Below are 26,845 nucleotides of genomic sequence, written 5' to 3'. Positions count from 1 at the left end.
AGACACTGTTCCCATCTATTAATGTCACAGGAAATGATCTGCCCTGCTATACCTATATGTTTAAGGGCGGTCATTGGGTGACTCCCACCTGTACCGCTTCCCCTCTTTTAGATAATATATCAGAAAAATATCTGGCATTTAGCAGATGCTTTTACCCAAAGCAACTTAGTCATGTGTGCATTCGTTATACCGACGAGTGGTCCCGGGAATCCAACCCACTGTTCCGGCGTTGCAAGCACCATGCTGTACCCACTGAGCGTCAGAGGACAACTTGAACTCTCGTGTTATTGTTTATTTACAGAGACGGTATGAAATTAAGAGGAGACGCAGAGAAGGGAGATGCGATGTAGGGCTGGTAGTCGCTAGGATACTTACAATTTACGTTTGTCATTTAGCAGACTCTCTTATCCACAGTAACTTAGTGCATTCGTCTTAAGATAGCTAGGTGGGACAACCACATATCTAACAGGCATAGAAAGTACATTTTTCGTCAACGTAGCTATCGGTCGAGTCAAAGCTAGACTGGGGGGGAGAAGGTATATGTGCAGAGTATAGGGCCCTTAACTGTAAGGCCACACTCAGGCACCTTGTACATTATGTTAAAGTACATTTGGAAACTGTCAATTAAATATTTAATACCAGTGGTTTTAAAAGGTCATAAGGGAAAGTTTGTGTTTGGCCACAGCCGAAGTCGGTCATGGTCAACGCCACAGTCAACAGACTACATTATCTGATATCTGATCCTCCTGACTGTGTGAGCCTGTCAGTTCCCTGGAAATGTCACATCACCAGTTTCCAGTCAGGTACTCTATCATGAGGTTAGACACAGCTCAGTGACAGCCAAACATGTGACTGCATGCCAGAACAACAGGCCATTTCTGTCCCACACTTCAGTTGCCCCTATGCTCTTCAGATTGTTATTACACTCTGTCTGTCTCTCTGTCTTTATCTGTCTGTCTGTGTGCGTGTGAAAGAGGGTCTTTCTTGTCAGAGACGCGAAAAGTTCCCACAAACATTTCCCCAAATATAAAAATCTGACAAGGTAGAAATTGTTTTGCTTTTATAAACCAGACATAAAGCCTACTCCGTTCTCACATGACAATTGTATTATGGTATAAAGCTGACCGTTTCGGCAAGCAACATTTCAACAGTAGTGTGCACTGGATCAGCTCTCTTCAGTGAACATTTTAAATTACAGCAGAAGTTGATTTATTCCCTATTCTAAGCCTGTTTTCTTCCAACATATATTCCGCTATTGAATGTAGAAGTTCCGTGAAAGGTGAATAGGATCTCTAATCTGACCAAATCAGCTTCAAGGTTTTTAAAGGGAATTTTGAATAATTCATTATCTTGAACATGAATTTGTTCACGTGTGGCAGTTATCATGCAATAACAATCCTATTATTCTTTCACTTTTCCGTACTTCAAATGTAGCAAACCCAGACCCCTTAGTAGTTAAACCCAGATCCCAATGAAATTATACAAGAAAGTATGTGTGCAAGATTGCGGTCCACATTAGGCAGTGTTATGCTGCCCCTGGAGGGATAATACAGAATTGACTGCCAAATAGGAACGACAGGGATGTCCGTTTTTTTCCCAATAGCAGCTCACTGTATTCTGCTCCATGGGGATTGGTCTTTGACCAGTCAGACATTCCTCCTCTAGGCACACTGGACAAATTATGGTAGTTTCCCACGGCAGTAAAATGGTAGCTAATATCACAAGCCCTTGGTTGTTGTAAATATGGTAAGGAAAATCTAGCAACTAAAGCATTAATGAAATATGGAGAGAATGCAATTATACTGTAATAAATATATGACTGGATGTTGCATATTGAGGTTTCCAGTCACAACGGTAGAACGATAGTTTAAACATTTTTAACTGGCACTGCTCTAATGTGACACTTTCTAGAAGGATACATTGATGGATAATTATAGCTTTGTGAGGAATTGACCATGTTGATTACCTTAAATTGTCTGACTAGCAACCCTCACAAACTGATGTCCGAAGGAATGTACATCAAACCACAACCATCCGTTTCACTCGCAAAATCTCAATGAGACTAACCGGTCACGTGAAAATGGTTCCATAGCGTTGATAGATAGTTAGCTACAGTCCTTCTCTATCTACTGTATGTGCAGACATGAGTCCTATACTGGATAGTGAATTTGCCCTGATCCTAATGTGCTAAATGTACTTTTGAAGTTTGAGAGAGTTATCCACGTCCAAAAAAAACGTCTAACATTACTAGAACATTTATGCTTTAACCTTTTAACAGGTGGACAGATGCTGTCAAACCAGGAATAGCTGCTCTGGATGTGTACAATCCATTACTCCCAGCTAGTCAACCGTGAGTTAGGCTACTACTCCTCGGGGTACTCGTTTCATTAACCCGAATGCATAACTTAAAGTTTTCTTGGAATGTTTTTGAATATACCGGTAGGCTAGTCTGGATCTGCTCATAAATAACCATGGAAGGTATGATCAAGACAGGCTACTAAAACCATTGGGCAAGATTGCAGTTGAGTTCTGACCTCTAATTGCTTTCGTACAAGCACACTTTAGAATCCTGAAAATGACGTTTAGAAACATTAACGCCAATAGTTATGATGTATCAGTAAACATGCAGCTCTACTTAATGTACAATGCTATGTATGAACTAACTTATAATGAAGATTTGGATTGCATAACTAAGCATACGTACTGTATTTACAACTCTCTTTGATATTATAGAACTGCTAGATAGTACACTCGTGTTGTATATTTGCTTTTAAATACAGTGAAGTCCTTTTTCATTGGCTGTTTCACTTCTCATCCATCTGTTCTCTGGCCCAGCCTCTTGGCTGCTTGTCCTCCTGGATGGGGTAATGAGATGGTGTCATAATGGGAGTCTGGAAGAAAGGGTGAAGTGGAGGAGTGTTGAAGGGCTATCGAGAGCTATTCGTCGTTTGGAGCCATTCTTTAACCTGAAATGAAAACAACTTGTAAGAACATGGAGATGCCATGAGTCCACTAGTCCCTTGTGACTGCCTTAAAGGTGAAGTTTCTCCTGGATTTATTTTAGGGGAAGAAACCATCTAATATCAAGTTATAAAATCCTGAACTTTCCCTTTAAAATTCAAATGTAGGTGATTTGGTTCTGGGTGCTGATATGAGTTCGCATCAGTGACAGAACAAGAGTAAAGGAAAGAACAGACAACAAACGGCCAAGAGTCCAGTTCTGGATTAGTAGTAGGGAAACCTACCAGTGCTATTCTGTCACTGCCACCATCGCACAGTTCTCTTTACTCTCCGAAGCTATAGCTAAGTACTCCGCCCTGAGAGACAGAGACCGAGAGAGAGAAGGTGAGGAATAAGAGAGAGGAGCAGTTAGAAAGTAGCAGTTTTAGCTAGGAAATTACATAGCAAGAAAATAATATTTTTAGAGGAAGATTGAGGAAAAAGTGGGTGCTCTTGTGCAAAATGTGTCTGCGATGAATTGGACCTGTTTGTGTCTACTCACGCGCTCTCTCTCAATGCTTCCTCGCCTTGTGCTGATATCTTCCTGTAGCAGTAAATCATCTCTACCACCAGCCATACCTGCAGCCCAATGATGGTCACATACATCATCACCTCAGACAAGATGGACGCTATCCCCCTGGTCACTAGAGAATGAGAGGAGGGGTTACGAAAGAGACCACCTTGGGCTTAATTAATTATTAATTAATTACAAGCTATTTCAATGAAAATATACAGGTTTCTGAATGTCTGATGCCTCCTAGAAAACATGATGATACAATTACCTCCAGACATCCACAAGGGTTCAGTGTTTCACTGGAAATGGCCCAGTTTTTCAAGGTCAACATTAATCTCAACTAAAACTGGTGGAATGACCTCAAGTAGTGGGTGAGCTGACTAAGCTTGCTGCTAAACCCAACATTCTAGAGACACTGTATCAACCTTTGTGGAAGCCTTTAAAATATTACTTAGGATTATGAAAGCAATTTAGCTCTTGGAAGTCTTTGACCTCTCCTCTCTTGAGGAGAAAAATCCTTCATCCAAATGCAGGTCCATTAAAGCAGTACAGTAGGTCTCTATGTATGTATGTATGTATGTATGTATGTATGTATGTATGTATGTATGTACACTACCATTCAAAAGTTTGGGGTCACGTAGAAATGTCCTTGTTTTTGAAAGAAAAGCAAAAAAAATGTGTCCACTAAAATAACATCAAATTGATCAGAAATACAGTGCAGACATTGCTAATGTTGTAAAAATGTTAACATTTATTTCACCTTTATTTAACCAGGTAAGCTAGTTGAGAACAACTGCGACCTGGCCAAGATAAAGCAAAGCAGTTCGACACAAACAACAACACAGAGTTACACATGGAATAAACAAGTGTACAGTCAATAACAACAAATAGAAAAAAGAAAGTCTATATACAGTGTGTGCAAATGGCGTGAGGAGGTAAGGCAATAAATAGGCCATAGTAGCGAAGTAATTACAATTTAGCAAATTAACACTGGAGTGATAGATGAGCAGATGGTGATGTGCAAGTAGAAATACTGGTCTGCAAAAGAGCAGAAAAGTAAATAAAAACAATATGGGGATGAGGTAGGTAGATTGGATGGGCTATTTACAAATGGGCTATGTACAGCTGCAGCGATCGGTTAGCTGCTCAGATAGCTGATGTTTAAAGTTAGTGAGGGAAATATAAGTCTCCAGCTTCATTTTTGTAGCTGGAAATGGCTGATTTTTAATGGAATATCTACATAGGCGTACAGAGGCCCATTATCAGCAACCATCACTCCTGTGTTCCAATGGCACGTTGTGTTAGCTAATCCAAGTTTATCATTTTAAAAGGCTAATTGATGATTAGAAAAACCTTTTGCAATTATGTTAGCACAGCTGAAAACTGTTGTGCTGATTTAAAGAAGCAATAGAACTGGCCTTCTTTAGACTAGTTGAGTATCTGGAGCATCAGCATTTGTGGTTTCGATTACAGGCTCAAAATGGCCAGAAACAAAGACCTTTTTTCTGAAACTCGTCAGTCTATTCTTGTTCTGAGAAATGAAGGCTATTCCATGTGACAAATTGACAAGAAACTGAAGATCTCTTGTACTACTCCCTTCACAGAACAGGGCAAACTGTCTCTAACCAGAATAGAAAGAGGAATGGGGGGCCCCGGTGCACAACTGAGCAAGAGGACAAGTACATTAGAATGTCTAGTTTGAGAAACAGATGCCTCAGAAGTCCTCAACTGGCAGCTTCATTAAATAGTACCTGCAAAACACCACCTCAACTTCAACAGTGAAGAGGCGACTCTGGGATGCAGAGTTGCAAAGAAAAAGCCATATCCCAGACTGGCCAATAAAAATAAAATATTAAGATGGGCAAAAGAACACAGACACTGGACAGAGGAAGATTAGAAAAAAACTGTTATGGACAGACAAATCTAAGTTTGAGGTTTTCGGATCACAAAGAAGAACATTTGTGAGATGCAGAAAAAATGAAAAGATACAGGAGGAGTGCTTGACGCCATCTGTCAAGCATGGTGGAGGCAATATGATGGTTTGGGAGAGCTTTGGTGGTGGTAAAGTGGGCAATTTGTACAGGGTAAAAGGGATCTTGAAGAAGGAAGGCTATCACTCCATTTTGCAACGCCAATCCATACCCTGTGGATGGCGATTAATTGGAGCTAATTTTCTCCTTCAACAGGACAATGACCCAAAGCACAACTCCAACTATGCAAGAACTATTTAGGGAAGAAGCAGTCAGCTGGTATTCTGTCTATATTGGAGTGGCCAGCACTGTCATCGGATCTCAACCCTATTGAGCTGTTGTGGGAGCAGAATGACCGTATGGTACGTAAGAAGTGCCCATCAAGCCCAAAAATCTCTTCAGATTACCTCAACAAATGGACAACTAGAATGCCAAAGGTCTGCAAGGCTATAATTGCTGCAAATGGAGGATTCTTTGACGAAAGAAAAGTTTTAAGGACACAATTATTATTTAATTTAAAAACCATTATTTATAACCTTGTCAACTCTTGACTATATGTCCTATTCATTTTGCAAATCATTTCATGTCTGTTTTCAAGGAAAACAAGAATTTGTAAGTGACCCCAAACTTTTGAACGGTAGTGTATGTATGTATGTATGTACAGTTCTTCAGAAAGTTTTCATACCCCTTTACTTATTCCACATTCTGTTTTGTTACAGCCTGAATTCAAAATGGGATAAAAAAAATATATATATTGCCCGTCGACACAATACACCATAATGACAAAGTGAAATCTTGTTTTTAGAAATTTTAGCAAATTTATTGAAAATGAAATACAGAAATATCTAATTTACAGAAGTATTCACACCCCTGAATCACCTTTGACAGAGATTACAGCTATAAGGCTTTCTGGGTAAGTCTCTAAAAAGTTTTGCACACTGTCACGACTTCTGCCGAAGTCGATGCCCCTCCTTGTGTGGGTGGTGCTCGGCGATCGACGTCACCGGTCTTCTAGCCACCATTGATCAGTTTTTCATTTTCCATTGGTTTTGTCTGGCCTCCTTACACACCTGTTTCTTTTCCCAGTAATTACATGTTGTGTATTTAACCCTCTGTTTCCCCTCATATCCTTGTCGGTGATTGTTTGTTATATTATGTACGTGTTGTTTATGTATCGGTGTGTGACAGGTTATTGTTTACCCGGATTATTTTCTACATTGGTTTTGGAGTTAGTTTTTTAAAATAAATACTCAATTTTTTAACCACTTTGGTTTCTCCTGCGCCTGACTTCCCTGCCACCTACATACACGGATTATGACACACACCTGGATTGTACAATTTCCCATTATTTTTCAAATTCTTCAAGCTCTGTCAAGTTGGTTGTTGATCATTGCTAGACAGCCATTTTTAAGTCTTGCCATAGATTTTAAAGCCGATTTAAGTGAAAAATGAAACTAAGCCACACAGGAATATTCAATGACGTCTTGGTAAGCAACTATATTTGGCCTTGTGTTTTAGGTTATTGCTGAAAAGGGAATTCTGTTGGAAAGCAGATTGAACCAGGGTTTCCTCCAGGATTTTGCCTGTGCTTAGCTCTATTACGTTTCTGTTTATCCTAAAAAACACTTCCTAGTCCTTGCCGAGAATAATCATACCCATAACATGATGCAGCCACCACCATGCTTGAAAATATGAAGAGTGGTACTCAGTGATGTGTTGTTTTGGATTTGCCCCAAATATAACACTTTGTATTCAGGACATAGAGTTCATTCCTTTGCCACATTTTTTTTTCAGTTTTACTTTAGTGCCTGTTTGCAAACAGGATGCATGTTTTGGAATATTTTTGATTCTGTACAGGCTTCCTTATTTTCACTCTGACATTTAGGTTAGTATTGTGGAGTAACTACAATGTTGTTGATCCATTCTCAGTTTTCTCCTATCACAGCCCTCAACTAACTGTTTTAAAGTCACCACGGTTTCCTTCCTCTCTGGAAACTGTGTTATTAAGGTTTCCTAACTGTGTTATTAAGGACACCTGTATCTGTGTAGTGACTGGGTGTATTGATACACCATCCAAGGTGTAATTAATAACTTCACCATGCTCAAAGGGATATTCAATGTCAGCTTTCTTTCTTTAATAGGTGCCCTTCTTTGCGAGGCATTGGAAAACCACCCTAGTCTTTGTGGTTGAATCTGTGTGTGAAATTCACTGCTTGACTGAGGGACATTACAATTATCTGTATGTGTGGCGTACAGAGATGTGGTAGTTATTCAAAAATCATGTTAAACACTATTTTTGCACACAGAGTGAGTCCATGAAACATATTATGTGACTTGCTAAGCAAGCAACTTATTTAGGCTCGCCATAACAAAGGGGTTGAATACTTATTGACTCAATACATTTCAGCTTTAAATTTGAATTCATTTGTAGACATTTTTTAAAACATGATTCCATTTTCACATTATGGGGTATTGTGTGTAGGCCAGTGACACATTTTTTGGGGAAAAATTCAAAGGGTGTGAAAACATTCTGAAGGCACTGTCTCTATATGTACATGTGTACTGTATGTCTTTCTTGATACAGTATCTGCTTAATGGCCAGCTGTCATTGACAGTGATGTGTTGGACAATCATTGGCGTGGCTGTGGCTGAGCCTTTGGATTGGGAGATATGAGCGTTAACGACAGCTGTGACCGCTTCTGTGACAGGGCTACTACTACTAACATCCATCAACAGCTGTATAGATAATGAGATGTATGACTGTTTCCTGTTCGTCCCTCTGTCATATGTCCTTGATTTTGATATCAATGCTTCCATTTTGAAACATGGTCCAATCTACCATGGGCTATCTAACCCTGACCCTAAATCAAAATCATATAACCCATGCATAACCCATCATCCGCTCTGACAATATTGCAATTTTAGTCAATTCAGGCATGGACATCGAGTGTCGGTCCACTCTCGTCCTCTCTTCTAACCGTCCTTCCCTCCCTCTACCCCCCCAGCACCCTCTCTCCCCTCCATCTCTTCCCCCTCCCCATGCAGGGTGTAAGTAAGCCTATGTCATGGCACTACTTTCACGAGGGTGATCTTAGTATACTATTTCCCTCTCTTCCATCCTCCCTTCTCTCCTCCCCTCCTCTCTCCCTCTCCCCTATCCCAAGATGAGGGTGTGTGTCTACTATACTGTTTGTGTGTGTGTTCGTTTGCATGTGTTCATTTGTGTCCAGACCTAAGCCTAACCCTGTGAACCCTAAGCCAAAAGCCTTACGTCTTGGCACCACGTTGAGGTTGACGATCTTGGTGGCGTTGGTGTGGAACTCGTAGGAGGTGAAGGTGAGGGTGCGGTTGAAGATGCAGCGGTAGGTGCCCGTGTCGTTCCACGTCACGTTCAGGATGTAAATGGAGCCGTCCTGCAGGTCCTTGGTCTTCTTGCTGCCGTTCCAGTCCAGACGCTCGTAGAAGCGCTCGTCCGGGATGTCGCTCATTAGATCCTCGTAGCTGTAGATCTATTGGGAAACACAATGGGGGAAAGTGAGACATACGAGCTTGCAATCCAAACTCATATGCTGTTAAATGGAGCAAATCAGTTAGGATTGGCCTTATGGTTAGAGCGCATGCCCTGAGATTGGAAGGTAGGCCGTTTGAACCTTGGTTATGTCATACCAAAGACTGTTAAAGCATTAAAGAGATGTATTGGGGGAAAGGCCTTGCGATAGACTAGCATCCTGTCCAGGGGTGTACTTGTACATCGAGCTGCCTCACGCTACAGAAACAGGAGATAGGATCCTGCTATTCTGGCTTGGACAAGATTACTTCGTTTTTATTCTAGGCTATATGAGACAGGGTTTGGTGAGCCAACACACTCATCCTGGGAAGATCATATTAGGATATTATTATTATATGATTATGGAGTGATTTAAAAAAAAGATGAAGTGATTTCTAAAGCAGTTTGGCTATTACAGTATAAGCAGTGGTGGAAAAAGTACCCAATTGTCATACTTGAGTAAAAGTAAAGATACATTAAGAGAAAATAACTCAAGTGAAAGTCACCCAGTAAAATCCTACTTGAGTAAAAGTCTATAAGTATTTGCTTTTAAATATACTTAAGTATCAAAAGTCAATGTAATTGCTCAAATATACTTAAATATAAACATTTCCTTATATTAAGCAATCCATACTCTACCATTTTCTTGTTTTACTAAAATGTACGGATAGCCAGGGGCATGCTCCAACCCTAATTTACAAACAAAGCATGTGTATCGTCAGTCTGTCAGATCAGAGGCATTAGGGATGACCAGGGATGTTCTCTTGATAAGTTTGTGTGAATTAGACCATTTTCCTGTCCTGCTAAGCATTCAAAATGTAACGAGTACATTTGGGTGTCAGGGAAAATGAATGAAGTAAAAAAAACTTCCAAGTATTTTTACATCAATTTAAGTATCATTTGCAGTGTTTTTCCTGATACAGCATGCATGTCTATAACAATTATTGCTATCAATAAGAGATGGTTTTAGTTTTCCTCAGTGTCAGATGTAAACATACACACGTTTCCCTACAAGGAAGGAGTGTATTCCAACATCAATACAGGGCGGCCATTAGCCATTAAATCGTTCCAGCACCTAAACGCATACATGAGGAGAGAGATCCCATCAGGAAGTGGTGCAGGCAGGCCCTGACTAATACAGCCTCAACAAGGGCTCCTGCTGGGAGTGGCCGCAGCCAGTTGCCTGGTTTGACACTACAATATTTGGAAACTGTGAAACAAAAGTTTGGATGTTAAGGGGTGAATCTGTTTTAGACCTGTGTGCATAACTAAAACAATCTCTTATTGACAGCATTGCATGATTTACATGGCTGTGATGCTCTTTCATGTCTCTGCCTGGCCGGTTTCCCCTCTCTCCACTGGGATTCTCTGCCTCTACCCCTATTACAGGGGCTGAGTCACTGGCTTACTGGTGTTCTTCTATGCCGTCCCTGGGAGGGGTGCGTCACTTGAGTGGGTTGAGTCACTGACGTGGTCTCCCTGTCTGGGTTGGCGCCCCGCCTTGGGTTGTGCCGTGGCGGAGATCTTTGTGGGCTATACTCGGCCTTGTCTCGGGATGGTAGGTTGGTGGTTGGAGATACCCCTCCAGTGGTGTGGGGGCTGTGCTTTGGCAAAGTGGGTGGGGTTATATCCTACCTGTTTGGCCCTGTCTGGGGGTTTCATCGGATGGGGCCACAGTGTCTCCTGACCCCTCCTGTCTCAGCCTCCAGTATTTATGCTGCAGTAGTTTATGTGTCGGGGGGCTGGGGTCAATTTGTCACATCTGAAGTAATTCTCTTGTCTTTTCCGGTGTCCTGTGTGAATTTAAATATGCTCTGTCTAATTCTCTCTTTCTCTCTTTCTTTCTTTCTTTCTTTCTTTCTCTCTCTCGGAGGACCTGAGCCCTAGGACCATGCTTCAGGACTACCTGGCCTGATGACTCCTTGCTGTCCCCAGTACACCTGGCCGTGCTGCTGCTCCAGTTCCAACTGTTCTGCCTGCGGCTATGGAACACTGACCTGTTCACTGGACGTTCTACCTGTCCCACACCTGCTGTCCCAGACCTGCTGGAACCCTGACCTGTTCACCGGACATGGTACCTGTCCCAGACTCTCTAGAGACAGCAGGAGCGGTAGAGATACTCTCAAAGATCGGCTATGAAAAAGCCAACTGACACTTACTCTTGTGTTACTGACTTGTTACACCCTCGACAACTACTATGATTATTATTATTTGACCATGCTGGTCATTTATGAACATTTTAACATCTTGGCCATGTGCTGTTATAATCTCCACCCGGCACAGCCAGAAGAGGACTGGCCACCCCTCATAGCCTGGTTCCTCTCTAGGTTTCTTCCTAGGTTTTGGCCTTTCTAGGGAGTTTTTCCTAGCCACCGTGCTTCTACACCTGCATTACTTGCTGTTTGGGGTTTTAGGCTGGGTTTCTGTACAGCACTTTGAGATATCAGCTGATGTAAGAAGGGCTATATAAATAAATTTCATTTGATTTGATTTGATGATAAATGATAGCACCCATTTCACTGGAGAAAAGACCACTTGTTCTGCTGACATAGAAATTGCCTACTAAATGTATACATGCTTGTTTTGATTGATGTGTTTTGTCTTTTTACTGAATGAGTTAAAATGATCTATCTTGATGTGTCTCCATTGTACAGCACCCATTGGTGTGATGACTTGGCAGTCATTGTCTTCAGTGGGGCTCTCCCATTCATGAATTGCTTATGACACCCCGCTTCACAATCCAAATTGAAACTAAAAGACCTGCTTGGCTACCTCAATGACCCCTCATGGGGTCGATCCCCACAGAATGAATGGGGACACTTTTTAAACTCTGCTGGGAGGGATCACTTATTGTGCACTTGCACACTCCCTGTCATGGATTTAACAGCGGTGGAAACTCCCTCTAGCCAATTTTAACACCAATCCAATCCTTTAAAATCCATGTCGGTGCAAGTGCAAAGTTGAAAAATACAAATAATTTATTACATTTCTATAGCGGTTTTCATAAAAATCAAAGCGCTTCAAAAGCAAAAAACAAACAAGCAATACATCATGAGTAGCCTAGCTATAGTCAGCTAGGTCAACCAATACATAATGAGTAGCCTAGCTATAGTTAGCTAGGTCAACCAATACATAATGAGTAGCCTAGCTATAGTTAGCTAGGTCAACCAATACATAATGAGTAGCCTAGCTATAGTTAGCTAGGTCAACCAATACATAATGAGTAGCCTAGCTATAGTTAGCTAGGTCAACCAATACATAATGAGTAGCCTAGCTATTGTTAGTTAGGTCAACCAATAGAGGCAAAGTGTGGAGAATCTAAGGTGTGTCTCAACAATATTTATTTTCTCCTGAAGTGTGCACTCATTCACTACTTCCCACACATCTAAAATCACTGGATTGGTGCAGTCATGAGCTAGTGGGAGTACCATATTTCTTCTACCAGTCACTTCCTTTCAAATCAGTGAAGGAAAGTGAACAGGTGCACATTTTGCGAGGAGGAGAGATAATTGGGATACATCCCGCTACTGTCCCTATGGGCCCTTAGATCCGTGTCTACTCACTTTTGTGAACTCGCTCTCCCCTTTGGGCATGAAGGACCATTCAACAGTGGCCTCGGCGGGCACCTCGCCCCTCATCTTACAGGAGATACAGCCCAGCTTAAAGCCTTGGTTGACCACTGCGTCGGTGTCAGAGTCCACCTCCACACACGCTCCATGGCATAGAGACGCTGAGGAGAGAGAAAGTACAACAAACATACAAGTTAGCCATGGATATTTGTCTTTACAGCCCACTGGGCACACTGGGTGAATCAACGTTGTTTCCACGTCATTTCAATGAAACGATGTCGACCCAACGTGGAATAGACGTTGAATTGACGTCGGTGCCCAGTGGGAGTGCACTCCTCTTTTACAGTGGTCACATCCGTGCGACACGATAATTTGATCACTATAAGCGGTTGGTCAATATAACCACGTTCACTAAAAATGGGGTGCAGTGTACGAGTAAATCTGAAGTAGGCCTGAGAGCCATAATGGGTGTTGACCCTTGTTCATTGATCCATGGCTTGAGAACAGGCTGACACAAAGCCAACGCTCTAGTGATATTGTCTCAATACGTTGCAGGCAAACGAATGCTAATGTCTCCTAATGCTTGTCAATTGAATTGGCAGATAATATGACAATGATATGGAAAGGATATAATTCAGAGGTTTTGTTTTGCGTGCTTGCTCCTATCGCTCGTAGCATGCTTGTCTTTTTTTCAATATCAGAGCATAAATTCTTTTTTCATTTTTTTATTTCCACTCATAATTTCGATATATACATTTTGTTGTCGTTTTGGTCAATTGTGTTGTTTTTTTCAGATTCATATAGTCTCTTGACGAATTAGCTAAAAAAGCTACAATGGCTAAGGGTGACCTGGATGTAGAAATTGAGGGGAAATAAATAGATTGCAGTGAGCGATGCTAGTCTCCTTGCAGCCTGTCTGCGAGGTATATATAAGTAAGCTATTTGCATATATAGACGCATAAGTCTATATATGCCATCATATTACATACTGTACATCGGCCGAGAGCAACACACCTGTAACTGCAAGTGTTTCTTTCTCATACTGCGCCCTGTAGTTTCCACAAAGGCATCTGCACCTGCATCGCTCTCAACCAATGATCTCGTGCTATTTTCAGCTTTGACCTCTGGCGATGCTTTTTTGTTCAACCGTAATGAGATGAAGGGGACAGGATACACATTGCACAGGTGGTCAGATGGAAAGGGACTTGAAAATAAACCAATACATAGTTTGGTTGAATTTCATAGTCATCATTCATAATATACTACCTGATATGCACCAATGTGAGAACTCTCTGATAGAAATATTGCAATATTGATACAGATGAAGACAGACAGAGAGAGAGAGAATACTGCAGAGAAAGAGGAAGAAACAGAGGGAGGGAGGGAGGGAAGAAACAGAGGGAGGGAGGGAAGGAAGGAAGGAAGGGAGGAAAGAGAGAGAGAGAGTTAACACAGCCATTTCCAGGAGAGGCAGAGGAGGGGACAGACGTAATGCTTGCTGATTCACTGCAGAGAGAGGGGGAGGAGGAGAGAAAGTTAACATCACAACAGTTTCATCACATCAGCTACTTCCACATGGGAGGGGAGGGGAGGGGGGGTGGATCGGGAGACAGCCCATGCAGACAGACGTATAGAAAGGGGACATAGACGGCTGGTTCTGACTGCTCAGGAAGGAAAAGACCCGGAAGGAACACAGCCATGAGGACACAACACTGTCACATGTCACACTACCACCACATCATCCAGCATAATGAGAGAGTTGGAAGGGGGTTGGGGGAGGTCACAAGACAGGAGACAATGCTGATGCACCATTGCTGCAAGACAGCAGGGGAAGGAGAGAGAGAGAGGGAGAGGGGTGAAAACTGACACAGTGCAGTGTAATTATAGAGTACACAAACAGTGGCAGGCCGTTGTTTGAAGAGGAGTGAAGAGAGGAGAGGAGAGGAGAGAGGCACAGTGGGGAGGAGTGGATGCTGCTGCCGGCTGTTCATAGCGGAGACAGCGAGAGGAGAGGAACAGAACATGCAGAGTGTGTAGACTCATCCAAACAAAGTGCAGACTCAGCGACCTATCATCAACCTTCTGCAAACTCATTTCCGGTAATGTGACAGACACAGCACACAATATCCAAATCCATTGCGTAATCTGTTGACGGTTGGGCAGAGATTCGCCTTATGCAACTAATATTCCAGAAACTGCAGATTAGATTAGGAGAGGAGGCAGTGTGGGGGATTAGCCGTTGATATCAATTTACTGAATGCCCTCAGTCTGAATGCAACAATACAAAATGGTGAGTTATAGTTCAGTCCCTGAAAAGGCTGTCTATCTGTCAGTCCCTACAGACTGATGTTGGTAAATCAACTGTTAGGAATGGAAGGGATTGCAAGAGCATGGATGCTCATTCTCTGAGCCAGAGAGGAGACAGAAGCAGAGGGAGAGCGAGAGCGAGAGAAAGTATAAAAGAGCGTGATCTACAGTAGAGTGAAGGAGGGAGAGAGAGAAATAGAGAGAATGAAAGAGGAATCTATAGAGCGAAGGAAAGAGGGAGAGAGAGAGACAGAAGGGAAGCAGATCCCGTCAGTTTCCATGACAAGGTTACCACCCATTCACAGTGGAGATGCACACACACACCCTCAACCTGGGGAAATAGTAACAAATATGTGTAATGTACTGTTTGTCGCATTCATTTTCTCAGAGGAATTGACACATCTAGACCAGCGTCGCATTTGAGGATGCAAGAATTCTTGGATCTGTGTTGAAAATGGCCTATTGACACTCCCCTAGGTGTTTTCTATCTTTGAATTAGAATCTCCAGGGAAGGGGATGTGTCCATAGTACTGTACATTGAAGTGTGGTCTGGGGACTTCTATCAGATCAGGGAAAGAGAGCATGTCACATGCCCTAAAAGACACATCTTTAGAAACACCATCCTGCCTTTAAATGCTCAAAAGGCAGCATCCTGTCGATTGGGACACAGCCTAAGGTATTTGTTGTCTAATATCTATCTAGTAGTACCATCTGTCCCACTTCGAAACAGACTAAAGTATATTGATGAACTAAATGCTCTCCCGTCAATCACCACCTCCCTGCTTAATGGATACCAAACCTACTAGTGATCATTTGTCCTTGTCTGCCCTTGCTCAACTCCATATCTCTCTCTCGCTCTGTCTCTCTCGCTCTGTCCCTCTCGCTCGCTCTCTCTCTCTCTCTCTCTCTCTCTCACACACACACACACACACACACACACACACACACACACACACACACACCCCATCTCAGATGTAATCAGTGCGTCACTGCTGAGTGAGAAGGCATTGTCGTGAGACACTCATCAGGAAATCACTTTGGAGCACTATCCTCCCTCCTCATTGGTCACCCTGTCTCCAGGCCCAATACGTTGGCTGTTTGTGTGTGGAGGGTTTTGTGTGTGTGAACTGCTTCAACCTGAGGCTGAACTGCTTTGACCCAGAGAGAGAGAGGGAAAGAGGGAGGGAGAGACACCGCCATGTCCCCTCTTACGGAGGACCCCGCATCAGTGGTGCCTGCCTGTCTAGACTGACTAGGAACGGAGCGCCAAGCGAGAGTAGAGGATCTATGACCAATAGTCAGTTTATCTATCAAATGTATGGCTACCACTGCAGATGACCCTGGGCATGTGTCTGTCTTGTCTCGTCGATTGTTGTAATTAGATCAAAACAAATATTTTAGTTCAATCCAAAAATAAAGGCTATGCATACTTTTCTTACATTTAATGGAAAACTTCTTTAATGTTTTTTAGAGTACTGTTTTATCAGTGAGTACATAACAGGTACAAACTTTCTGCCATTATAGTAGCTACAGTCAAGTAAAACATACTTAAGAACGTGCAAAGAGCTTATAAAAACACTCCATTCACTGTGTGTGTGTGTGTGTGTGTTTGTGTGTGTGTGTGTGTGTGTGTGTGTGTGTGTGTGTGTGTGTGTGTGTGTGTATGTGCGTGCGTGCAATTAGAACATTTGGTCATGGTCCAGATTAGTGGATTAGATTAAACGGATAGATTACACCGTCCATCAAATTTACAGATTTGAATAATATATTTCATTTTGAGGCTTTTCTGAACACCTAGGAGAAGCTTGAACCAGATCACAACTGCAAGGATTTGAATGATCTAAACAGTGCAATGGCTGCTGCATTTCCATTTACAGTCTTCATTCCCAAGATGTTAGCACACACAACTTGAGCCCATCAATCAGGAAGGCTATTTGAAATGGGCAAGTGAAGAAATTATGGTAATATTAATTGAAGATATGAACTATTGAATTGATCTCATCTCCAAAGTGCTTGAGAGTTTGGAGAGGCTTGCCACTTCCAGTATGCCATTAACATTGACCTCGTCCTCTAGCAATTCCTGCTCGTCTATTTGACAGGATATGGGCCTGTACTGGTCACTCTAACAGCGAGGATTCCTCAAGGCTGCCATTCTTTAGATTTGATATGTCTTTATGTTTCACATTCTTGTCAACAGCAAGGACAAGCGAGGCAGGTAGCATGCAGTTTAGTCATATCGGGGAAAAAACTGAGATAGGCCCATTTTGGTCTTCTTGTCTCACCATCTACTTGTCTCAATCACTTGCTTGTCTCACTCTCATCTACCTGTCTCACTCTCATCTACTGTATTTGAAGACCAGGCTTCTTTGAGGATTCTGTCTGTCTGTCCTTATCATCATCCACTGTCTGTCATCTCTCATTTCCTCTCCCTGAGTGGGTACAGATGTGCACAGCACGCCAGACCCTGTCTCTCTTTGGGCTGCCCTCACTTGGCCTGTCCAGCTGACAGACAGGCTGCTTTATTTACCCGTTGCAGAAGTGCTGTTACATAACGCTCATACCTCCACCCCAACTCCTCTCTCTCTCTCTCTCTCTCTCTCTCTCAAAAACTATTTTTTGTCAGCCTGGTCTCATTGTCCTCCATCACTGCAGCTCTCTTTGTGCAGCAACTCCTCCATTCTCTCCATCCCTCCATTCTTTTGATGCACTGACATCATTTTAAGAGATTTGGCTGTAGTGCTGCCAGCGAGGGTAAACTGTGTGTCCTACAGATGGTAGCGTGAGGGCCGCGGTACTGCTAACGGGGGCAGGTTTAGATGGGGACATGGTGTGCATACTGTGTGTCCTACATTTGGGACAACGAGTGGCGGTAGCGGTTGTTTCGTTTACAGGGGCAGGGTTAGAGGGGAACAGAGGATGGCTGGGGGAGATAAGCTCTCCCTAAATCTCCCATTTAAGGAAACGCTTCCTTTATTGTATTCAGAGCCTCAGCATAAACAAAGCATGCCACACGGAAGCATAAGCAAAACCACACAGAACATACTTATACATACATACATATATACTATACATACATACAGAATATACTGTACACTCATAGATCTCACCATGCATCAGCAAACATTCTCTCTGATTTGTGCTTTCACCACCACTCTGTAATAGTAAGGGCCACGTGTGCGTACTTGCCTGACGACTCTGATTTCTTTCCCCTGCTCTATGTTCACTACATACTTCAGTCTGACTGCTATCACTGAAGTCGTTTGTGGTGACGTCAAAATGAAGGGTGTTGTACAAAACAAAGTCATCAGCGATTGGATCGTCTCTAACCAATCAGAGTAACAAAGCCAATGACGAATTTTCCAAATGCTGCTTTACCCACATGTGTTCTGGCTCTCGCCCAACCCATCGGTTTTCTGGGACCAATCAGAATGGTAAGAATTTGTTAGCGTTCTAGAAATCGTCTAGGAGGTACTCAGTTCCAGACTGATTGCGGAAAAGAAACTAACGTCCGTGGGTGTGGAGTAGCTTTTGGCCGGAGCAAGGAGTTTGGGTAGCCAGACAATGTGTGTACATCCATTCAAATAGAAACATGCTGGTTTTTCACATAGGGCTGGGATCATGAACTAGATTCCGCATGGTGACGATTTTTTCTTCAGCAAATGGTCGGGGGGCCGGAACATTATTACAAATAATTTGTAGACTGCAAATTGACTGCAAGAAGCCCAAACAGATACACTACATGAACAAAAGTATGTGGACACCTGCTTGTCGAAAATCACATTCCAAAATCATCTGCATTATTATGGAGTTTGTCCATCCCTTTGCTGCTATAACAGACTCCACTCTTCTGGGAAGGCTTTCCTCTAGATGTTGGAGCATTGCTGCGGGGACTTGTTTCCATTCAGCCACAAGGGCATTAGTGAGATTGGGCGCTGATGTTGGGTGATTAGACCTGGCTCACAGTCAGCATTCCAATTCATCCCAAATGTGTGCGATGGAGTTGAGGTCAGGGCTCTGTGCAGGCCGATCAAATTCTTCCACACCAATCTCGACAAACCCTTTCTGTATGGACCTCTCTTTGTGCATGGGGGCATTGTCATGCTGAAACAGGAAAGGGCACTCCCCAAACTGTTGCCACAAAGTTGGAAGCACAGAATTGTCTATAATGTTATTGTATGCTGTAGCGTTAAGATTTCCCTTCACTGGAACTAAGGGGCCTAGCCCGAACTATAAAAACAGCCCCAGATCGTTATTCCTCCTCCATCAAACGTTACAGTTGGCAGTGTGCATTGAGGCAGGTAGCGTTCTCCTGGCATCCGCCAAACCCAGATTCATCCGTCGGACTGACAGATAGTAAAGCGTGACTCATTACTCCAGAGAACGCGTTTCCACTGCTCCAGAGTCCAATGGCGACGAACTTTATACCACTCCAGCCAACGCTTGGCATTGCGCATATTGATCTTAGGCTTGTGTGCAGCTGCAAATTAGTCTGTCCTCGGTTGCAACTACAGAGTTCCAAACTGCCTCTGGAAGCAACGTCAGCACAAGAACTGTTCGCCATGGAAACCCATTTCATGAAGCTCCTGACGAACAGTTCTTGTGCTAACGTTGCTTCCAGAGGCAGTTTGGAACTCTGTAGTTGCAACCGAGGACAGACTAATTTTACACTCTTCACAATATAATCCAGGATGGCGTAGCAGTCGGACGTGTGTTTTTGTCTTGTCCCGTGTATATATTGTTTTCTTCGTATATTTTTCTTATATATTTTAATCTCACTTTCCATCTACGGACTGAATATACTCTCCTGCAATCCGCCTCACCCAATGTGGTACGGATCTGCTATTTTTATACTTTAGAACCGGAACCCTTCAGAAGCTAGCCAACTAACTATCTACTAGCTAGTAGTCAGTTAGCCACTGCTAGCGGTCCTCACCGTTAACTCGGACATCAGCCAGCCTCAACCCGGTCAATTCCTGCCAGTCTGCAGAGTGCGATATCAACCCAAAGCATATTGGACTGCTTTTTCTCTGCCACATCGCCGGATTCCTACCGCAAGCTCTGAACCTTTACACCAGATCATCGCAGCTAGCTAGCTGCTATCTGAGTGGCTACTCCTGGCTAACGTCTTTGTCCCGAAGCAAGCACCAGTTAGCCTGGAGCTAGCCTGGAGCTAGGCCCATCTTCCGGCTAGCCAAAGAGGTCCACCAGCCAATTCTTGGGCTACAATACCTCTTTTGCCAATTGGCCTGGACCCTTTACTGCCGACACGGAGCCCCGCCGATCCATCATGACTGGTCTGCTGATGTAACCGTCCAAGGTGGTTTCAACAGGCTCTTCCGTTGCGACGTCGCCGGATGCCCATCTGCTAGTCCCGGCCAGCTAGCTGTCTGAATCGCCATGCATCCAGCTCGCCTAGCGTAGCAGCGACAACGGAATTGGCTCCCTGACTCATCTAGTGCTACTCATTGGACCATATGATCACTCGGCTACACATGCCTCTCCCTAATGTCAATATGCCTTGTCTATTGCTGTTTCGGTTAGTGATTGTCTTATTTCACTGTAGAACCCCTAGCCCTGCCCAATAGTCCTTAGATAGCCCTTTTGTTCCACCCCCACACATGTGGTGACCTCACCTGGCTTAACTGGTGCCTCTAGAGACAAAACCTCTCTCATCGTCACTCAATGCCTAGGTTTACCTCCACTGTACTCACATCCTACCATACTCACATCCTACCATACCCTTGTCTGTACATTATGGCTTGAATCTATTCTTCTGCGCCCAGACATCTGCTCCTTTTACTCTCTGTTCCGAATGCACAAGATGACCAGTTCGTATAGCCTTTAGCCGTACCCTTAACTTACTCCTCCTCTATTCCTATGGTGATGTAGAGGTTAACCCAGGCCCTGCAGCCCCCAGCACCACTCCCATTCCCCAGGCGCTCTCATTTGTTGACTTCTGTAACCGCAAAAGCCTTGGTTTCATGCATGTTAACATTAGAAGCCTCATACCTAAGTTTGTTTTATTCACTGCTTTAGCACACTCTGCCAACCTGGATGTCCTAGCCGTGTCTGAATCATGGCTTACGAAGGCCACCAAAAATCCTGACATTTCCATCCCTAATTATAACATCTTTCGACAAGATAAAACTGCCAAAGGGGGCGGAGTTGCAATCTACTCCAGAGATAGCCTGCAGAGTTCTGTCATACTATCCAGGACTGTGCCCAAACAATTCGAGCTTCTACTTTTAAAAATCCACCTTTCCAGAAACAAGTCTCTCACCGTTGCCGCTTGTTATAGACCCCCTTCAGCCCCCAGCTGTGACCTGGACACTATATGTGGATTGATTTCCCCCCCATCTATCTTCAGAGTTCATACTGTTAGGTGACCTAAACTGGGATATGTTTAACACCCCAGCCATCCTAGAATCTAAACTAGATACCCTCAATCTCACACAAATTATTAAGGAACCTACCAGGTACAACCCTAAATCTGTAACCATGGGCACCCTCTTAGATATCATCCTGACCAACTTGCCCTCTAAATACACCTCTACTGTCTTCAACCAGGATCTCAGCGATCACTGCCTCATTGCTTGCGTGCGTGATGGGTCCGCGGTCAAACGACCACCCCTCATCACTGTCAAACGCTCCCTAAAACACTTCAGCGAGCAGTCCTTTCTAATCGACCTGGCCCGGGTATCCTGGAAGGATATTGACCTCATCATGTCAGTAGAGGATGCCTGGTTGCTCTTTGAAAGTGCTTTCCTCACCATCTTAAATAAGCATGCCCCATTAAAAAAATGTAGAACTAAGAACAGATATAGCCCTTGGTTCACCCCAGACTTGACAGCCCTTGACCAGCACAAAAACATTCTGTGGCGTTCTGCAATAGCATCGAATAGCCCCGCGATATGCAACTTTTCAGGGAAGTCATGAACCAATATACTCAGTCAGTTAGGAAAGCTAAGGCTTTCTTTTTCTAACAGAAATTTGCATCCTGTAGCACTAATTCCAAAAAGTTTTGGGACACTGTAAAGTCCATGGAGAATAAGAGCACCTCCTCCCAGCTGCCCACTGTACTGAGGCTAGGAAACACTGTCACCACCAATAAATCTATACTAATCGATAATTTCAATAAGCATTTTTCTACAGCTAGCCATGCTTTCCACCTGGCTACCCCTACCCCGGCCAACAGCTCAGCACCCCCTGCAGCCACTCCTTCACCCAAATCCAGAGAGCTGCACAATCTGGATCCCTACAAATCAGCTGGGCTAGACAATCTGGACCCTCTCTTTCTAAAATTACCCGCTCTTGCATGCTCTTCAACCGATTGTTTCCCGCAACCGCCCGCCCAACGTTGCCAAACCCACTGGCTCCAGGTCATCTATAAGTCTTTGCTAGGTAAAGCCCCGCCTTATCTCAGCTCACTGGTCAACACACACCCACCCGTAGCACGTGCTCCAGCAGGTATATTTCACTGGTCATCCCCAAAGCCAACACTTCATTTGGCCGCCTTTCCTTCCAGTTCTCTGCTGCCAATGACTGGAACGAATTGCAAAAATCACTGAAGCTGGAGTCTTATATCTCTTTCTCTAACTTTAAGCATCAGCTGTCAGAGCAGCTTACCGAACACTGCACCTGTACACAGCCAATCTGTAAATAGCACACCCAACTACCTCATCCCCATATTGTTATTTATCCTCTTGCTCTTTTACACCCCAGTATCTCTACTTGCACATCATCAGTTGCACATCTATCACTCCAGTGTTAATGATAAATTGTAATTATTATGCCTCTATGGCCTATTTATTGCCTTACCTCCCTACTCTTCTACATTTGCACACACTGTACATAGATTGTTTTATACTGTGTTATTGACTGTACATTTGTTTATGTTTAACTCTGTGTTGTTTTTTTTGTCGCACTGTTTTGCTTTATCTTGGCCAGGTCGCAGTTGTAAATGAGAACTTGTTTTCAACTGGCCTACCTGGTTAAATAAAGGTGAAATATTTGTTTACTTTTTTTAAACACTTCAGCACTCGGCGGGCCTGTTCTGTGAGCTCGTGTGGCCTACCACTTCGCAGCTGAGCCATTGTTGCTCCTAGACGTTTCCACTTCACAATAACAGCACTTACAGTTGACCGGGGCAGCTCTAGCAGGGCACAAATTTGATGAACTGACTTTTTGGAAAGGTGGCATCCTATGACGGTGCCACATTGAAAGTCACAGAGCTCATCAGTAAGGTCATTCTACTGCCAATGTTTGTCTATGGAGATTGCATGGCGGTGTACTCGATTTTATACACCTGTCAGCAACGGGTGTAGCTGAAATATCCGAATACACAAAGAATACACAAATGTGAAGGGGTGTCCACATACTTTTGTATATACAGTGTATAATATTTGACTAAAACATAATCATTTCAAACCTTACTTACATTTTATACAATCATGTGTCTCTATTATGTGTGGGAACACTTGGGAACAGATTTCCAAAATTAACATCACTTGGAGCTGATTTCCTGGGATTTTATGGTAATTTATGTCCAACAATGAACCAGTTGGGGAAACCTGACATAGGGGGTCAGTTTGGCCAGTTTGGCCTATTTATAACATATTTTATTGGGGAGAGATGGATGACTCTGTTACACAGTTCCACACAGGTACAGGTGTATGAATAGCACCATAGGGGACATTTTCCAAATTACCAACTGGCACATTAGCATTGTAAACCAGGACCTTATTCCCCAAGAGCATTTTTCTATACCTTGCCTCCTGCATTGTCTAATGAGGTTGTAAAGGCCACTACAGTGCTGTGAAAATGTATTTGCCCCCTTTCTGATTTTCTCTATTTTTTCATATTTCTAATACTGAATGTTATCAGATCTTCAACTAAAACCTAATATTAGATAAAGGGAACCTGACTTCACAAATAACAACAAAAAATATATAATTATTCTATTTATTTAATGAACAAACTTATGCAACACCCAATTCCCCTTTGTGAACAAGTAATTGCCCCCTTACACTTGATAACTGGTCGTGACAACCCTTAGCTGCAATGACTGCAACCAAATGCTTCCTGTAGTTGTTGATCAGTCTCTCACATGGCCGTGGAGGAATGTTGACACACTCTTGCACGGAGAACTGCTGTAACTCAGCGACATTTGTGGGGTTTTCAAGCATGAACTGCTCGTTTCAAGTCCTGCCACAACATCTCAATTGGGATTAGGTCTAGACTTTGACTAGGCCATCCCAAAACTTGAAATGTGTTGCTTTTCATGTAGACTTGATTGTGTGTTGTGGATCATTGTCTTACTGCATGACCCAGCTGTGCTTCAGCTTCAGCTCACAGGTGGATGGCCCGATATTCTCCTGTAGAATTCTCTGATACAGAGCAGAATTCATGGCTCCTTCTATTAAGAGATTGAGAAACAGCTTCTATCTCAAGGCCATCAGACTGCTAAACAGCAATCACTTACTCAGAGGCTGCTGCCCACATTGAGACCCGATCACTGGACACTTTAATAAATGGTTCACTAGTCACTTATAACAATGCCACTCTAAATAATGGCGCTTTAATAATGTCTACATATCTTACATTACTCCTATCACATGTATATACTGTATTGAGAGCCAATCACTGGACACTTTAATAAATGGATCACTAGTCACTTTAAACAATGCCACTTTAATAATGTTTACATATCTTACATTACTCATTTCACATGTATATACTGTATTTTATACCATCTACTGCACCTTGCCTATGCCGCTCAGCCATCGCTCATCCATATATTTATATGTACATATTCTCCTTCACCCCTTTAGATTTGTGTGTATTAGGTAGTTGTCGGGAATTGTTAGATTACTTGTTAGATATTACTGCACTGTTGGAACTAGAAGCACAAGCATTTCGCTACACTCACATTAACACCTGCTAACCATCAAACTACCACCACCATGCTTGACCGTTGGTATGAGGTTCTTACTGTGGACTGCAGTGTTTGATTTTTGATTTCTCGTACATGATCCAGCTGTGCTTCAGCTTCAACTATAGGAAGCGTTGGATTGATGTTATTGCATCTAAAGGTGGCACAACCAGTTATTATTGAGTGTAAGGGGGCAATTACTTTTTCAAACAGGGGCATTGGGTGATGCATAACTTTGTTCATGAAATAAGTATGTCATTGTTGTGTTATTTGTTCACTCAGGTTCCCTTTATCCTTTCTCTAATTAGGTTTTGGTTGAAGATCTGATAGCATTCAGTATCAAAAATATGCAAAAGGAGAGAAAATCTGAAAGGGGGCAAATACTTTTTCACAGCACTGTACATGTAATATGGATTCAGAGTACATTATGTGCATTTGTGCATACTGTAATATATTTGCTGTATGCAAACCACAGTGAAGCACACCTCACAGCACAGTCCATTCTGTTTTCCATGATGCTAGGTGGGTAGACACAGTGGGCTTGTGTGACCGATTAAGCAACAATGAGTACAGGTAATAATCTACACTGTTCCATGCTGCCGCTACTGAGCCCTCAATTTTAACTCCAACGCATGGCCTCATCTCGTTATTCGCTCTGAAAACAACAGCAGCTGGTTTAGGTTTTTAGTGAGCAATCCGGCAAAATGAGGGAAACACTCGCACGCACGCACGCACGCACGCACGCACGCACACACACACACACACACACACAGGTCTTGTTCTTTGCAGTTAATGGGAAGGAAAGCTTGGTTAAACAGTGCACAGAACATTCAATATACTGTATCTCTATTATTTAACAATCAGTATAACAACAGCAGTCAGAGTCACTGTAACTAAGGCTAAACCAACAAAAGATTCACACACCCTTCTCTCAAAAGCTGACCATGCACACAGTACTGGGCCCCTATGCTTATTGGCCCCTATAAACAAAGACAAAGAGTGAAGACTGGACTGTGGCTGTGACAACCACCCACTGCCCACTCACCTTGCAGAGCCCACAGCGCCAGCGGGACCAGCAGCAGCTGAACTGCAGACATCCTGGCAGAGGGAAGGGAGACGGCTCTCACCGATGCCAACCGACAAGCACTCTCACACTCTCACACACCACAAACACCACAGACAGGGAAAGACAAAGAAAGACCGTAGGTCTCCGTCTATTAGCAGCTACTCCAAGTAAAGGTGCTCCCACAGCAAAAACCTCTGGGTCTTCAAAATGTCTTCACTCTCTCACTCCAGTGAGGATGAGTAAAAAAAAAAAAACGAAAGAGAAAAGTATCAAAACCCAACTGGAGCGTCTCAACCAGTCTGGGGGAGGAGATCTGAGGCAGGACCTCTTCTGGCAAGGCGCAGCTCACAGACAGAGTACATTTTTAGTCCTCCTCTTCAGCTGGTGCTCGGCCTACGGGGTGTCCCTCTGTGGGGGGGAGTGGGGCGAGTGGCCAGGTGAGGTGGATGTCAGCTCTAGGCTGCGTCCTTGTCAGTGCCCCTTCAGCGTCAGGAATAAGCAGCCTCCTCCTTACCTCACCGGCCTCCGTTCTAAATCAGACTGGTGCCTGTCCAGCTGATAGTCTACAGAATCCACAGTCTCCACACAACCGTATTCAGTTACCAACGATTAAGAAATAATGCCCTGCGTCTTAGGTTTCAGTAACCCTGGTTGCTCGTTCAAAGCTTTTGTTCAACTATTTATAATCTGGACGCGTTGGTTGGCAATGAGACTGGGTGCGCACAGAAAAAAGCAACATGTGGTAAATAGACTAGCAGCTGATATGATCAATGTTTCTTTGTGATGAGATTTTTCAGGAAGACATGTTGAGTTTAGGCTCAGAAAGTAGAAGACAACATTAGTGTGTCTGATAGAATTTGTGCATTTCATGGAAGACAGATAATTGTGCAATGAGTTTGAGAGATGCAATGCACTATTCAACATAAGAAAGTGTTATATTT

The 26,845-nt window shown here is 43.2% G+C and overlaps 1 protein-coding gene across 1 annotated transcript; it reads right to left on the bottom strand.

The window, feature by feature from the left end:
- Nucleotides 1-1,871: 1,871 nt before the first annotated feature.
- Nucleotides 1,872-26,810, bottom strand: LOC115177507 (sodium channel subunit beta-1-like). The gene is made up of 6 exons (XM_029738343.1): nucleotides 25,884-26,810; nucleotides 12,595-12,761; nucleotides 8,756-8,993; nucleotides 3,503-3,644; nucleotides 3,246-3,317; nucleotides 1,872-2,966 (listed from the first exon to the last, which is right to left on the bottom strand). Exons 1-5 carry the CDS (start codon nucleotides 25,933-25,935, stop codon nucleotides 3,251-3,253), a joined length of 666 nt encoding a protein of 221 aa, XP_029594203.1. The 5' UTR covers nucleotides 25,936-26,810; the 3' UTR covers nucleotides 1,872-2,966; nucleotides 3,246-3,250.
- Between the last annotated feature and the right edge of the window lie 35 nt (nucleotides 26,811-26,845).

Source organism: Salmo trutta, chromosome 3, assembly GCF_901001165.1.
Source record: "Salmo trutta chromosome 3, fSalTru1.1, whole genome shotgun sequence".
NCBI lineage: Eukaryota > Metazoa > Chordata > Actinopteri > Salmoniformes > Salmonidae > Salmo > Salmo trutta.
The sequence above is the reverse complement of the archived record's forward strand: the minus strand, read 5'-3'. Positions and strand labels throughout refer to the sequence as shown.